Here is a 15,717-nt window from a genome sequence, read left to right on the forward strand (position 1 = left end):
ACCAGCCACTCAGAGTGTGTGTGTGTGTAAAAGAGTAATATGCAAATTGACCACATCCACTAGCCAATCAGGAACAAGTATGCAAATTAACCCAACCAAGATGGCTGCAGCCATAGAGTTAGCAGCGGGCTTGGGTTTCCCCAGCAATGGAGGAAACCAAGCTTCCCACACACCCTGGCCAGCCCTGGCCTCTGCTCAAGGCTACAGAGTTTTAATTGTAGAAGGTAAATAAATCCCAGATACCAGGGCCTCCACTTGGGTCACCAGGGGGTGTGGCCGGCCTGCAAACCATCACAGGCCCCTCACTCAGGCCACCCCACACCCCAAGGGAGCCCCCACCCTGATCCGGGACACCCTTCAGGGCAAACCAGCTGGCCCCCTCCCATGCACCAGGCCTCTATTCTATCTAATAAAAGAGTAATATGGAAATTAACCATCATTCCAACAAACAAGATGGATGCCCCTATGTGGTCAAAGATGGTTTTCCCCATGTGAACACAAGATGGACAGCAGGGAAGGGCAGTTGGGAGGCACCAGATCTGCAAGGGAAGGCAATTGTGGGCAATCAGGCCAGCAGGGGAGGGCAATTAGGGTAACCAGGCCAGCAAAGGAGGGAAGTTGGGGGCAACTAGGCCTGCAGGGAAGGGCAGTTGGGGGTTACCCAGGCCTGCAGGGGAGAGCAGTTAGGGGCAATCAGGCTTGCAGGGGAGCAGTTAGGCATCAATCAGGCTGGCAAGGGGGTGATCAGACTGATAGGCAGAAGCAGTAGGGGCAATCAGGAAGGCAGGCAGGTGAGCAGTTGGGAGCCAGCAGTCCTGGATTGTGAGAGGGATGTCCCAGATTGGAGAGGGTGCAGGCTGGGCTGAGGGATGCCACCCAACCCCATCCCTACCCCCCATGCACGAATTTCATGCGCTGGGCCTCTAGTATACACACACACACACATACACACACACACACACACACACACACACACACACACACACTAGAGGCGTGGTGCATGAATTTGTGCATGGTGGGTCCGGCCAGCCTGGCCAGGGGGAGGGGACATGGGCAGTTGGCTGGCCTGCCTGCTGATTGAACTCCTGGTGGAGGGGACAATTTGCATATTAGCCTTTTATTATATAGGATATACACTGAGTGGCCAGACTATTAGGAGTTCAGAGATCATAATAATCTGGCCACTCAGTGTATGTGTGTGTATGTGTATAATTTTTTTTAAAGCAGCGCTGGCCCAAATCCTAGAGGTATATTCATACCCCACTTTCAACCCTCCAAAGCTTTCTCAGTCCCCTCGCTGATTCCAGAGTTCCACTCCTCTCGCCCCCAGCCAGAGCAAGACGAGAGGAGACATCCACAGATCACATTTATTTAGGGACGATGTGCTGAAGGAAACATTCGGGTTGGTTTTCACTGCGATTCTTCCCAGGGTCACATCCGCAAAGATGCCAACTCGAGGGATTGACCGGACGGGGTGCTGGGTGCAGAGGGCAGCTCAGCCGGGGTCCCAGGGCCACTCCAGAGGGCCATGTCCATGCTTCCCATCGGGGCCTGGTCCAGAGGTGCCCACCCTCCTGCCAGGCTCCGAGCCCCCATCTTCAGCCTCTGTCCATCCAGGCAGGCAGGGCAGCTGGGAGGGGTCTGCACGCTGGCACGGGGACTGGCCACACAGGGGCTCCTCTGCCTCCTGCAGGTGAGGGACTGTCTTCTTAAAAGGCTTGCCCAGGTGGGTTTCTCGGCACGGGAGGCCACACTGGGCGCTGCCGGGAAGGGAAGAAAGCGGCACAAAGCACGTTTGTGAGACGCGTTTCCCTCTGAACAGTCACCACGCACTGAGCTCTTCCCGCCCACTGGCCCCGTTCCGAATGTCACGTGTACCGTCTCTTTTGAACCTCACCACCCGGGAAGTATTCCCATTTTAACTGAGGCTCAGAGGTGCTAAGTTACCTGCCCAAGGTCACCTCGCTTCTAAGTCAGAGTCAGGACTTAGACTCATGGGTCAGCCAGCTCCAAAGCTGTGACTTAGCCACTTTGCTGTACAAGCTGAGAAAGGGGCACAGTATGCGGCCCTTCGTCTGAATCAGCTCAACGCCAAAGCCAAAGGTCCTGTGCCGCCTGCTCCCGTCCCAGGCCTGCACAAGCTTGCTGTTTGGGTGCAGAGTCTGCACAGCACCCTGCCAGCCCGAGATCTGGGGGCTGGAGCCCGTTTTAAGAGGACAGAGGTGCTATTTCCTGCAGAGTTTAACTTATAAGCCACCACTCTAGCTGGTGTGGCTCAGTGGATAGAGCATCAGCCTGTGGACTGAAGGGTCCCGGGTTCAATTCCTGTCAAGGGCACACACGGTGGTCACAGGCTCCTGGCTGGCTCAGGGTCATCGGGAGGCAACCAATCCTTCAGTGTTCCTCTCTGACTCTCCTCCTCTCTTCCATCCACTCCTTCTAAAAATCAATGGGAAAAACCCTCAGGTGATAAAAGTAAGAATAAAAAAGTAAAATAAAAATAAAAAATAAGAGAGTAAATTTGAAGCATCTAAACTGAACCTGGGCAAGGAGCTTTGAAGACACTCACCCCCCCCGCCCCCCAGCCCCCAACCTCACGGCCTCTGCGAACCCGGCCCGGGGCAGGAGCAGGGCACTGCGTCAGCAGGTCTCAGGGCAGCCGGCCGGAGGTCCCTGCAGACCACACGGCCGGTCACACGGCAGTGAGGGCCGAGGGGGTGACTACATCCGACTCCAGCTCAGAGAGGGGCCCTGTGCCAGCGGCGGCACCCGGCCAGGCTCCGGGCTGTGTCCTCGGGGAGTCATGTGTCCTCGGCCCCGGGTCACAGGAAGCGCACGAGCCTCACCCGCTGCCCAGCGGAACCCGCTCCAGGGCCAGGCCTGTCCTGCCCGCCCGGCACCCAGGGGCCTCCTCCAGCTGCTGTGCTCCCTGGGGGGCTGAGCCCAGAGCGATGTGCCAGAGTGAGGTCAGGTCAGGCCAGCCCAGCCCAGCCATGATAAGTCGCTCTCGGAATAAAGGAATGTAGGGGCTGGGGGGGACCTTCTGGAAAGCATCTGTTTTCATCGCCATTCATCCCCTCTGCCTCCTCCATCTCCACCACCCTCTCCCCAGCCACACTGCCCCATGGCCACGAGTCCTCTCCTTCTCTCTCAGTCCCGCCCCCCCAGGACCCTCTGCCTCCCGGGCCAACAGCGCCGTGTGCCTGCCCGCTATCTGCCATCTGCCCTGGCAACAGCACCCCCTTATTAGGTGTGTAACCTCACACAGGGCCTAGGCGAGGACCTGGGGCAGAGGCACCATGTCATCCACAGTGAAGGCCCCTCTTCACTCCGGCCCTCTGCCCCTAGTACTCAAGGCCGGGGGTGAGGCACCTTGGAATGAGTCTTCTTCCCGGCAGAGCTCAGCATCTGACTTCCCTGCCCTCAGCAGCAGCTCCCCCAGTCCCGCTGTATCCCACCCCTCCAGCCCTGGCCATCTCCTCCCCCACACCCTCCCCCAGGCCCGCCCCCTCCGACACCTGCCCTCCTCACCATGGTCATGTAGGTGGCCTCTGACCTGTCACGTGGCTCTTCTTCCTTGGGCACCTCCCACGTGGTGATTGAGGAGTAAACATGCTTCTATAGGGAAAAGGTAAAACACTCCTGAAAATCAGCAGTTCTGCTTTTTAATATATATTTGTATTGATTTCAGAGAGGAAGGGAGAGGGAGAGAGAGAGAAACATCAATGCTGAGAGAGAATCACGGATCGGCTGCCTCAGGCACACCCACTCTGGGGATCGAGCCTGCAACCAGGGCCTGTGCCCGTGGCTGGGATTGGACCCTGACCTCCTGGTTCCGGGCTGAGCCACCCCCAGGGGCTCAGTGGTCCTATGAAAAGGCCTCCTGCTACGATTCTCATGGCATCAGCCACCCACACGGGCGGGCACAGAGGTCACTGAAAGTTAGGGAATTATCATCAATACGATAATTCCATCATCAGTGTTCCAGAGAATTAACTCCTCAGAGCCCTATCTTAGGAACCAAATCTTTCCCAAGCAGCCTTTGTTTGGTGGCATTAGGGAGCAGCCCCAATCCTTCTCTCGCCAAATCCGATCTGCTCCGTGGTGACCTCCTCCTCGGCCTGGGGAGGCGGCACCAGCCAGCCACCGACCTGCGCCCAGCCTCCCAGGCCGTGGCCGGGCGCCTCCGGAGCCTCCGGGAGGCTGGGCGCACGGCGAAGGCCATCTCCACCTTTACTGGGGAAGCAGCGTCACCCGGGGGAGACTCCGGGACACTGGAGCCCAGACAGACCAGAGACGGGAGGCTCACATCCCAAAGGGGGGTTAAAAGTTTAAAAGAGAAAGAAAGGAAAAGGAGCTAAAAGGAACGAGCCCATTTCTCAGCCCCTGGCCGAGCCATCACAGCCGTTCCAGCGAACACAGAGGAGAGGGCCGAGGGTCCTCTCGGCTCACGGGCCTGCATCTCCCCCTAGCCTGGCTCCCCGGACACTCCCCAGGCGCCCCGCTCCGCCTCCTGTCACCCCGAGACCTGAGCCCATGCAGGGTGGGTCCGGGCCCTGGTCCTGCTTTTACTGACGAGCAAACAGGCTCAGGGAGGGCGCAAGGCTGGGCCCACACCGGGCTGTCTGGCCCGAGTCCAGTGCTCCCTGCTCGGCCCCCAGACACGCTCACACACTGGCGGCCCAGCTGCCCACACGCACCCCCTCCCGGGGGCGTCAGTCCAGCGGGGAGAGGCCGAGCCGGGCTCTGCGCCAGCCGTGCCCACGTGCTGAGACCCAGGCTGAGTGAGGGCCCGCCGCCCTGAGAGGCACAGCCACGCACAGAGCCCCCTCTTACCTCGGGCCGAGCCCTGTCCCTGTCCTCCAGGCTCTTCTCCAGGGCCCTGGACGTCCCGGAGCTGCAAGGCAGGAGATGCAGGCGGTTAGCGGCCAGGCTGGCCAGTCCAGGTGCCCTCGGCGCTCAGGAAGAGGCACCGAGCCGGGCTGTTCTCCCTGGACTCTCCCAGCTCACCCGAAGCCCGCGGCGCCTCCCGGCGAGCAGAGAGCACCGGAGACCTGAGGGCTGGGCAGCAGCTCCCAGCCCCCCACCCCGGCCCCCGGCTTTCTATCTGTGACGGGGCAGTGGGTGCACGGAGCTGGGCCCCAGGCTACCTGCTCACCTCCCGGACCAGGCAGTGCTGCTGGGCCGGCAGGTCAAAGGCCCAGTGGAATCACCCAGCAGCACCCCACTGTGTGCTCTGCACCCCACAAGCACCCCACTGTGTGCTCTGGCCGCTTCCCACTCCTTGGCCTGTGATGTCTTGGCCATTTGCCTTCTGCATTTGCCATTGAAGACACTTTTTTTGTATTTTGGCCTATTTTTTATTTTCACTCTCTCTCTCTCTCCCTCTTTCTCTCTAAAAATTGATTTAATTTTTTTTTAAAATAGTTTATCTCAGGCATTGAATGGCACCATTATAGTTTGTGCTTAAGATTTACAAAGTTTTTTTAAAATATGTTTTTATTAATTTCAGAGAGGAAGGGAAAGGGAAAGAGAAATAGAAACATCAATGAGAGGGAATCGATTGGCTGCCTCCTGCACGCCCCCTACTAGGCACTGAGCCCACAACCCTGGCCTGTGCCTGGCTGGGAATCGAACTATGACCTCCTGGTGCCTGGGTCTGTGCTCAGCCCCTGAGCCTCGCTGGCCGGGCTAGGATAGACTCTTAATGAGCTGCGCCTGGACCACCGTTTGTCCAGGAGCTGCTCGTCCACAGCGGAGGGGGTGGGGTGCACACGGCCTGGGAGCAGGGGCGGTCACAATGCCCAGGGCATCTGGTGCCACATGGTGCACAGAGGCCGTTCCCCTCGGAAACAGCCCTTCTGGGGAGAGGGCTCCGCTCAGCCGGTCTCCCCTCCCCCTCGGCAGAAGCAGCCGGGCACCAGCAGCCCCGTCTCCCGCGGAGCGCGTACCTCTTACTCCCCTGGATCCTCCTCGCGGTCAGGATGAGCACCGGAAGCAGCAGGACAGTGACGCAGACGATGCCCACGACGATCAGCAGCTGGGTCCCGCCCAGCACCTCGGGTCTGGGGGCCGTGGCGGTCACCAGCGCTGGGGGACGGAGCAGTGGGGTTCAGTGTCACCGGTGACGGCACAGCAGCACAGCCAGGCAGGGAGTGGGGCGCAGGCCCGCTCCACCCGGTGGAAGCACTAGGACCCCAGCGGGCCCTGTGGCTTGAGAGCCGAAGCCGTGCCCTGCGTACGGGCAGGAGAGGCAGCCTCGCTCGGAGGCCCCTCTGGCGCCAACAATTCTCTTAACACTTGGGTCACAGATGACGCTGACACAACACACTCCTAGAGGCTACTGATGTTTCTACGGGAAAGTGATGGTTTTTTAAAATATATTTTATTGATTTCAGAGCGGGAGAGAGAGAGGAACATCAATGATGAGAGAGCCATGGATCGGTTGCCTCCTGCACGCCTCTCCCTGGGGATCAAGCCCCTGGCCTGAGCATGTGCCCTTGCCCGGGAATCACACTGACCTCCTGGTTCACAGGTCGGTGCTCACCCGCTGAGCCGCGGCTGCCGAGGGCAGTGACTCTTCCAAAGGCTCTCTGCCACGGAGCCCGGCCTGCGGTCAGGGCGCCCGGGAGGCCTCGGGGGCACATTCCCACACAGGGTGCCCTTCGCACATTTCCTGGGTTCGTTCCAAACACACAAACACGATCTGGCTTTTGTCACGGAGGCAGGGGGCGCGCTGAGAGGCCATCGCCATGGGCCTGAGTGCAGGGACTGTGGCTGAGGAAGGCGGGCCAGCTGCTGCAGGAAGAGGGAGCCCTTGACTGAAGCCAAGCTTGAGAGCAGAGACAGGCAGAGGCCTGAGCTCAAGACAGAGATGAGGACGCCGCACGAAGGCGGTGGGTGGGCGGGAAAGAAGGCAGATCCGGAGTCAGGCGCAGAAACCACAGGACCATCATCGGTTAGACGGGGCCCTGGGAGCTGGCAGCGGAGAGCACAGCGGGCAGGGGGCGCCGTTCGCTGGGGGCGGGGGTGCGAGTGGAGGCGATGGCGGGAGTGGGTGATGGGAGTGGAGGAGGTGGGCTGGGAAGGAGTCCGCGGCTGGGTGTCTTGCATTGGGGGGCATGGGGTGGGCCGCATACAGCTCTACCGAGATGGACAGACTGTCCCACACAGAGCATGTGGCCTCCCATCCGCTCGGAAAGGAGGCGGGGTGTGCGAGTGCCTTCGGGATGGGAAGCAAGCGAGGCAGCAGCGGCCGCCAGAAGGCGGTGCATGGAGGAATGAGACAGCAGGAAGTGAGAGGAGAGACGCCATCTGCACCCTGCAGCCAGCATCTGGCCATCAAACCTGGTGTGGTCAGGCTGCACAGCTCCGCTCACACCAGCTCCCTGAGCTGTGCGCCTAAGCAGGTGCGCTGTTTTCCTAGCTCAATAAAGCTGCTTTAGGAAAAAGAAAGGGCCCTGGCCGGTGTGGCTCAGTGGATAGAGCGGCATCCTGCGCACCAAAGGGTCCCAGGTTCGATTCCGGTGAAGGGCACATAACTCAGCTGCAGTTCCTCCCCGGCCCAGGCCCTGGTTGGGGGTTTGCAGGAGGCAACCAATCGACGTGTTTCTCTCACCTCAATATTTCTCTCTTCCTCTCTCTCTAAAAATCAATGGGAAAATATCCTCGGGTGAGATTAACTAAAGAAAAAAAAAGCCATAGGATGAGAGCTAAGCAGAGAAGAACGTGAGGTAAGAGGAGAGGAGCATGTTTATGTCCTGAGCTTGAGGAGCCACTGCCAGTGCCTGGGAGGGAGCAGGGCAGGCACCTGCAGGGCTGGATGGAGGGCAGGGCGGGGGGGAGGAGGGGGCACTACCAAGGCGCTGGGGGGGACCGGGCGCTGGGGGGACCGGGCGCTGGGGAGACCGGGCGCCGTGAGCGACCGGGCGCCGTGGCCAGGCTTTGGTCTGTGCGGCTGGGATAAGACTTCGGAGGGTGAGGAGAGCCTCTGTCCTGCCCCTCTGCAGCCGGGACTCTGCTACAGACAAGAAGGGGCCTCCACAGACTAAGTCCCAGGCCAGGGCATGGAGGTAAGCTCCATCCTACCCCGGCCCCCTCCAGCCAACCACAGCCAAGCCCCGAGGCCCTGGTGCAAGGCAGACTCCACAGCCACATCCTGGCTGCTAACTGGGTTAAGGTTTACCTCTAACCCTCACTTAGCAACCTCCAGTCAACACAGCCAGCCTCTGCCCCTGCACGCGCCTCCCTGTTTCCCAGAACACAGCGCCTTTGCTCAGAACCCTCACCCACTTCTGTCCCTGCCTTCCTGCCTGTTCTCTGCCCCCCAGCGCAGGGGCCGTCCCCTCCCCCCAGAGCACAGCCAGGCGTCTGAGCTGCGGCTCCCGGCTCCGCGTCCCAGGCTGTGGAGCCGGCGGCCGCGCTGCCCGGGAGGGCTGGCCAAGGCCGGTCCCCGAACGTACCAGCTCCTCGACCCTGACCCACCGGCAAGGCAGGGACCAGGTGAGGCCACCGCGCTGCCCAGGGCCACACACTGAAAGAGGCACCAGCCTCGGGGCCGGGCCAGCACGGGGTCAGCCCCGGGGGCGCCTCCTGGCCGTTCCCACCCCAGGCCACCGGGCCTCGCTCGTGCTGGCCACGCTAACCAGCCGGTCCCGCCGCCCAGCCCCGGGTCACACACCTGCGGGCTCTCTCCGCCTCACGAGCAGCGCGAAGGTCTTCCTGAAGGCCAGCTCCCCCAGCTGGACGCTGCAGGTGTAGCTGCCCGCGTCGGACTCCCGCGCTCCCTGGAGCAGGACGGAGCCGTCGTGCGCCGTGACCCCCACCAGCACCACGCGGTTCCGGAAGCGGCCCCCACTCTGGGGGGGCCCCGGGGGTCCTCTGCCTCCGGCGGAATAGTGCAGCACCGCCTCCTCCTGGAGGGAGGCAAAGGCGTGAGCGAGGGGGGGGGGCTCAATGTGAACCAGCACAGGTGCCGTCAGCAAGGACACACACGCGTGTGCAGGCATGTGCTGCTCCTGCATTAGCGCCCGTGGCTCCTCCCCCGACGTGGGTCCCCGTCAGGGCGGGCTTTCACTGCGCAGCAGACGCCCCAAAAATACGCATAAAGGAGCACAGGTTGGCATTTTTAAAGTAAGGAGCATAAACAGTCGCATTTTTAAAAGCTTTCAAGGAAAGAAGCGGGGATGGCCGTTCGGGCACAAAGACAAGTGAAAGGGGGCCTCCCGGGCGCTGACGCGCGGATGGACCCTCCGCAGGGCTTCCCCGTGTCCGGGGTGCAGCCCCCGGCCCGGAGCGGAGAGGAGCAGTGATGGCATGGCTGTTTACAGGATGGCCTCTGTCTTGGTTATAAAACCTGAACCTCGCACAAGCTCCCAGCTTCTCCTACATTAGCAGTAAGCCCTCTGGGGGCCCAGCCACACGGCGTGGCCTGAGCGCCTCCCCCAGTGACATCCCAGTCTCATGAACGAACATGCTGTCTCACACCTTCCCAGCTGCAGTCCAGCCTCTGAAGCCCCTGCGACAGGGCTGTCTCCACCCGTGAGAGGGGTGAGGGGCGAAGAGAAACTCACAAACGTAACCCACGTAAGAGCACAGCTGCCACTGTGCTTCTCTCCGGCCCAGAGCGCTCTGGCCCGGCCCAGAACCTGCCTGCTCTCCCAGGAGCTCCGGAGAGAAAGGGAGGAGGGCTGTATGCAGAGGCCGAGCCATACAGGTGCCCATACAAGGCTCCACTGCCACACAATCAGGCATCTCCTCCCCCTCCTCCCGCCCCCGTCCTCTTCTTCCTCCTCCTCCCCCTCCTCCTCTTCCTCTTCCTCCTCCTCCCCCTCCTCTTCCTTCTCCCTCTCCTCCTCCTCTTCCTCTTCCTCCTCCTCCTCTTCCCCCTCCTCCCCCTCCTCCCCCTCCTCCTCCACATCCCCCTCCTCCCCCTCCTCCTCCACATCCCCCTCCCCTCCCTTCTCCTCCTCCTTCTCTTCCTTCTCCTCCCGCTCCTCCTCCTTTTCCTCCTCCTCCCCCTCCTCCTCACCCTCCTTCTTCTTCCTCATCATCTTTTTTTTTTAATCCTCACCCAAGGAAAATTTTCCAGTGATTTTTAGAGAGTGGAAGGGAGAGGGAGAGACAGAGAGAAACATCGATGAGAGAGACACATTGAACGGTTGCCTCTTGTTGTAAGACGCCACTGCACTCGGACCTCTTGCACGCACCCTGACCAGGGCCCAGGCTGGGGAGGAGCATGCAGCTGAGGTACTGCCCTTGACCGGAATCAGACCTGGAACCCTTTGGTCCACAGGCTGGTGCTCCATCCACTGAGCCACACCGGCCAGGGCTCCCCTTCCTTATCTTATCGTATTCATTAGAGTTTTCTTCCCACCCAAAAGCGGAAGCGTCCCAGCCACGTGGCCCAGCGTGCCACCACACGGCACCGGACGCCGGGATGCCCCTCTCCGGCTCCTGTCACTGGCGGCCGCCACAGCCGCGGTCCCTCCCCGGTACCTTGGCGTGCTGCCCTGGGGAGAACGTCCAGTCGACCTTGGTCATGAGCTTCTCTTCCGTGCTCTGGAAAGCACAGCCCATTGGAACCGTATCACCCACATGGACCTCGAGCTCTGGGAGAAGAGGATAAATCAGGTCAAACCCAAGACATATTCAGTAGAGGCCAAAGAGCTTCCAGAGAGATGATATCAGCTGCAGACCCTCCACAGTACGATCAGCATTACAACCCCCACGACACACATCCTCTCCATGGCAGCCCCGAAAGGCCCGTGGGGTCCCGGTTCAGAAGCTCCCTCACACCTCACGTGCTCCAAGGACGAGCCCTCCAGCCGCCACGCACACCCAGCCGGGAGTCCTGCTGTCTTCGTACAACAAACACCTCCTGGTCCTCAGTCCCTCTCCCTCCACGGCCCCGCTCCACCCCAGTTCACAGAGAAGGCAGCGCAGAACCTGAAGCCCACCCCGCTGTCCCCCAAGGGCCCCACCTCTGCTTCGCGTAAACAGGAAGTGGGAAGGTACAGCACTCTCCTCATTGCTCCTTCCTCCACGTCGCCTGGTGAGCTTCGCCCAGTGAGCTTGGGGAGGAGCTGTGTCCAGCGAAGACCCGCTCCTGCCTCCCTGAACAGAGCCAGCGCAGAGAGGGCGGGGAGGGCTGTTGAGGGAGGCAGAAGCAGGCCTTCGCTGGACACAGCGCCTTCCGAAGCTCACCAGGTGACGTTCAGAGGGAGCAGACAGCACACAGGCCGACCTTTCCCCCCGTTTCCCGGAGCAAGCTTCTGCCCAGCAGGACGAATGCAGGACGGGAGGGAAGCAAAGAAAATACTATGAACTTGAAGTCATAAGAATTCACGCCGGGGGAGGCGGGAACACCCTCGAATTCCAGCAACACTTCACAGACCGAACTCCATCCCGGCCGGCATGACTCCACGGCTCAGCCCACCTCGGAACCAGGAGGTCGCAGCTCGGTTCCCGGTCAGGGCACAGGCCAGGGCTGTGGGCTCCATCCGCAGTGTGGGGCGTGCAGGAGGCGGCCTATCCATGATCCTCTCTGATCATGAATGTTTCTCTCTCTCTCTCCCTCTCCCTTCCTCTCTGAAATCAATAATAAAAATGTGTATATTATTTAAAACTGAACTCTGCTTTTTAAAGGTGACATAATAATGAGCCCTCTGAGCCCTCCCAGTGCGGCAGGCATGTGGGCGGCGCCCTGCAGAGCCTGTGGCCGGGCATTGCAGTGCTTGGAGCTGCTCACTCTGACCCTCCCCAAGAGCAGAGGATGAACTCTGACCCTCCCCACGTGCAGAGGATGAACTCTGACCCTCCCCAAGAGCAGAGGATGAACTCTGACCCTCCCCACGTGCAGAGGATGAATCTGACCCTCCCCGTGCCCAGAGGATGAACTCTGACCCTCCCCATGTGCAGAGGATGAACTCTGACCCTCCCCATGTGCAGAGGATGAACTCTGACCCTCCCCGTGCCCAGAGGATGAACTCTGACCCTCCCTGTGCCCAGAGGATGAATCTGACCCTCCCTGTGCGCAGAGGATGAACTCTGACCCTCCCCACGTGCAGAGGATGAATCTGACCCTCCCCGTGCCCAGAGGATGAACTCTGACCCTCCCCGTGCCCAGAGGATGAACCCTGACCCTCCCTGTGCGCAGAGGATGAACCCTGACCCTCCCTGTGCCCAGAGGATGAACTCTGACCCTCCCCACTGAAGAGGATGAACTCTGACCCTCCCTGTGCCCAGAGGATGAATCTGACCCTCCCAGTGCCCAGAGGATGAATCTGACCCTCCCTGTGCCCAGAGGATGAATCTGACCCTCCCTGTGCCCAGAGGATGAATCTGACCCTCCCTGTGCCCAGAGGATGAACTCTGACCCTCCCCGTGCCCAGAGGATGAATCTGACCCTCCCTGTGCCCAGAGGATGAATCTGACCCTCCCTGTGCCCAGAGGATGAATCTGACCCTCCCTGTGCCCAGAGGATGAATCTGACCCTCCCTGTGCCCAGAGGATGAACTCTGACCCTCCCCGTGCCCAGAGGATGAACTCTGACCCTCCCTGTGCGCAGAGGATGAACTCTGACCCTCCCTGTGCCCAGAGGATGAATCTGACCCTCCCTGTGCCCAGAGGATGAACGTGGAGACAGAGCCAGGAGCACCAGCAGCTGAGAGCCCCTGAGTGGGCCCACGCCCCGCTTCCCACTCCGCCACTCCACACCTCAGAGCGGACGGACGGCCACCCGAAAGCAGCCAAACAGGAAGTGGCGTTGCTTTATTTGTGAGAACATGGTCTGTGGTGTTTAAGCGAGAAATGTGGGGAAAGAACTAAAGAACTGGAATCGGGAAAATCGTCAGCTGAAGGTGCCTGGGCAGAGATCAGAGCCTGCAGAGCGGCACTGTCACAGGGCGAGCACGCCTCTCCAGGAGCCGGTTCCTCCCACGTGGGCGAGAGGGAAAGGCAGCCACAGCTCTGGGGCACCTAACTGCCGACAATTGTCCCGGCTGCGTGGACGGTTCCTTCGGGTCGCTCCCTCCGCGCTCGGTGGGCCCCGCCGTGTGGACCGCGATGGCGTGGCATCAGGAGGCAGCAGAGCGCGGCCCGCGGCCCGGAGCATGGGCGCTGATCGCTGCCCTCTTCCCCGAGGGCACCGCTTGGGCGTCAGGGGAAAATGACAATTGAAGAAAAGTAAAGAAAATAAATAAGTAAATTAGGAGAGGGGCCAGAAGCTACCGCCTACAACTCCAGTTTTCAGATGACAAACTCGTGAGGGGCACATTTAAGAGTCCCATTCATTCATAAGTGTGTTGATCACTCCCTCTGTGCCGGTCAGGCGACCAAGCACACAGACCCAGGTGACCGGCAGAGACAGCTGAGCAGGGAGGAGTGTCCCCGGGCAGACACTGAGCAGGGAGGAGTGTCACCGGGCAGACACTGAGCAGGGAGGAGTGTCCCCGGGCAGAGACAGCTGAGCAGGGAGGAGTGTCACCGGCAGAGACAGCTGAGCAGGGAGGAGTGTCACCGGGCAGACACTGAGCAGGGAGGAGTGTCACCGGGCAGACACTGAGCAGGGAGGAGTGTCACCGGGCAGACACTGAGCAGGGAGGAGTGTCACCGGGCAGACACTGAGCAGGGAGGAGTGTCCCCGGGCAGACACTGAGCAGGGAGGAGTGTCACCGGGCAGACACTGAGCAGGGAGGAGTGTCACCGGGCAGACACTGAGCAGGGAGGAGTGTCACCGGGCAGACACTGAGCAGGGAGGAGTGTCACCGGGCAGACACTGAGCAGGGAGGAGTGTCACCGGGCAGACACTGAGCAGGGAGGAGTGTCCCAGGGCAGACGCTGAGCAGGGAGGAGTGTCAGCTGGAGGTGGGGTGCCCAGAGGATCTCTCTAAAGGAGGGGCCCAAACCAGCCAGATGGGGGGAGGGGAGCACACTCCAGTGCCCCAACTAGACCGGTCCTGAGGCCACAGACTGTTCCTTCTGTCTCCCTCTCTCAAACACGCGCAGAGATCTGGGGTTTCCAAACCGCCCTCCCTGCTCCCATCCTTCCAGCGCCCCCAGGTTCCCTGGATCCGGGGCCCCACAGAGCAGTTCTCACACCGCCTCCTGCCGAAGCCAGGCCCTCCGTTTACAAATGGGAAACTGGAAGCCAAGAAGCTGGGGACATCTGCGCGTGCCCTTCATGCCCCAGAGCGCTGACTGCAGGCCCTGCGGCACACGTGTGGCAGAGCGTGGGCGCCGCGGGAAGGGCCGGGCACAGTGACAAGGACGTGTGGTCAGAGGCCTCGGGATCAGGCACGGGCCTGACACCTAACAAACGGGCCTGGCGCAGCACTGCCCTCTCGGCCTGCACCTCCTCTCAGCACTCCCCAGAGCAGGAAAGCTGTCTGAAGTGACAATACCGTCATCCGCATTTTATTCGTTTGTTAAATATATTCTTATTGATTTCAGAGAGGAAGGGAGGGGGAGAGAGAGAAACATCAATGATGAGAGAAAATCATGAACTGGCTGCCTCCTGCACGCCTCTCCTCACGATCGAGCCCCCAGCCCAGGCACGTGCCCCTGACTGGAATCGAACTCGGGACCCTGCAGTCCGCAGGGCCACGCTCCGCCCACTGAGCCACGCTGGCTAGGGGATCCTCCCTTTACCTGGAGAGCACTGCTGCCTGCAGCTTGTGCTGCGGCGGGCACGGAGCCCGGGGCTGGCACCGGCCTCCGTCCCAGCCCTCCGGCCTCCAGCCCTCCCCCTCTGAGCGCAGCCACGCACCTCGGGGCTCTGCCGGCAGCACGTGCAGCGCCACGTGGGTTTTGAACACGCGGCTCTCCAGCTCCAGGCGGATCTCGCAGGTGTAGGTGCCCCGGTCGGCCTCCTCCACGTCTCGGAGCAGGAGAGAGCCGTCGTTGTGTGCGAGGTCCCCCACCAGGCTCACCCGGTGCTGGAAGCGCCCCACGGGCACGCTGAGGTTGGAGTAATGGTACAGCACGTAGTCCACCTGGAGGGCAGGCATGGGGCCTGGGTCAGCGCTCCAACCCCGGGCTGCACTCAACCCTGCCCTGCAGCGGCACGGCCACGTCACATGACCAGAAAGCTCATGTGGATCATCAGAAGGTGCTCATTCAAAGGGAAATATTTTGCTATTATTTTTTTCCTTTTTTTTTTTTTATGGATTTCAGAGAGGAAGGGAGAGGGAGAGATAGAAACATCGATGATGAGAGAGAATCATTTATCAGCTGCCTCCCGCCCACCCTCCACTGGGGATCAAGCCTGAAACCCAGGCATGTGCCCTTGACTGGAATCGAACCCAGGACCCTCCAGTCTGCAGGCCGATGCTCTATCCACTGAGCCGAACCGGCCAGGGCAAAATGAAACACTTGAATAGGATTTTTTAAAATCATCGTATGCCAGAAAGCATCTCTTGCTCGCGGCTCCATGGCTCATGCAGACAGAGCCCGATGGAGACAGAGGGGCCACAGTTTTGGGCCCGACCTTGGGGTGCAATGCAGCACCCACTCTGAAGCTGGCTCTGGGGGTTCACTCCTTGTGGAAACCACCTCCCATTTCACCCCGTCCTCTGCCACAGCCCCGGGAGCGGCTGCAGAGGAAGATGGGACACCCCTGGCTCGCACGGCCCAGCCTGTGGCTGTCACTCCCCCGTCCACTCCCTCTCGGCAGCTTCAGTGAGGCAGGAGGAGGCATCAACAGGAAGTGCCGGGGGC

At 60.8% G+C, this 15,717-nt stretch overlaps 1 protein-coding gene across 1 annotated transcript in view; it reads right to left on the minus strand.

The window, feature by feature from the left end:
- Positions 1–1,349: 1,349 nt before the first annotated feature.
- LOC118710577 (junctional adhesion molecule-like) overlaps positions 1,350–15,717 on the minus strand; it is a 60,751-nt gene continuing 46,383 nt past the window's right edge. The window contains exons 7-13 of the mRNA XM_036423115.2: positions 14,768–14,996; positions 10,498–10,610; positions 8,681–8,915; positions 5,952–6,090; positions 4,837–4,897; positions 3,532–3,618; positions 1,350–1,760 (exon numbers count right to left, since the gene is read on the minus strand). Of these exons, the coding sequence (XP_036279008.1) occupies positions 1,710–1,760; positions 3,532–3,618; positions 4,837–4,897; positions 5,952–6,090; positions 8,681–8,915; positions 10,498–10,610; positions 14,768–14,996 (915 nt within the window). The 3' untranslated portion in view covers positions 1,350–1,709. The remainder of the gene's footprint in view (positions 1,761–3,531; positions 3,619–4,836; positions 4,898–5,951; positions 6,091–8,680; positions 8,916–10,497; positions 10,611–14,767; positions 14,997–15,717) is intronic.

Source organism: Pipistrellus kuhlii, unplaced genomic scaffold, assembly GCF_014108245.1.
Source record: "Pipistrellus kuhlii isolate mPipKuh1 unplaced genomic scaffold, mPipKuh1.p scaffold_m20_p_77, whole genome shotgun sequence".
In the NCBI taxonomy this organism is placed as follows: domain Eukaryota; kingdom Metazoa; phylum Chordata; class Mammalia; order Chiroptera; family Vespertilionidae; genus Pipistrellus; species Pipistrellus kuhlii.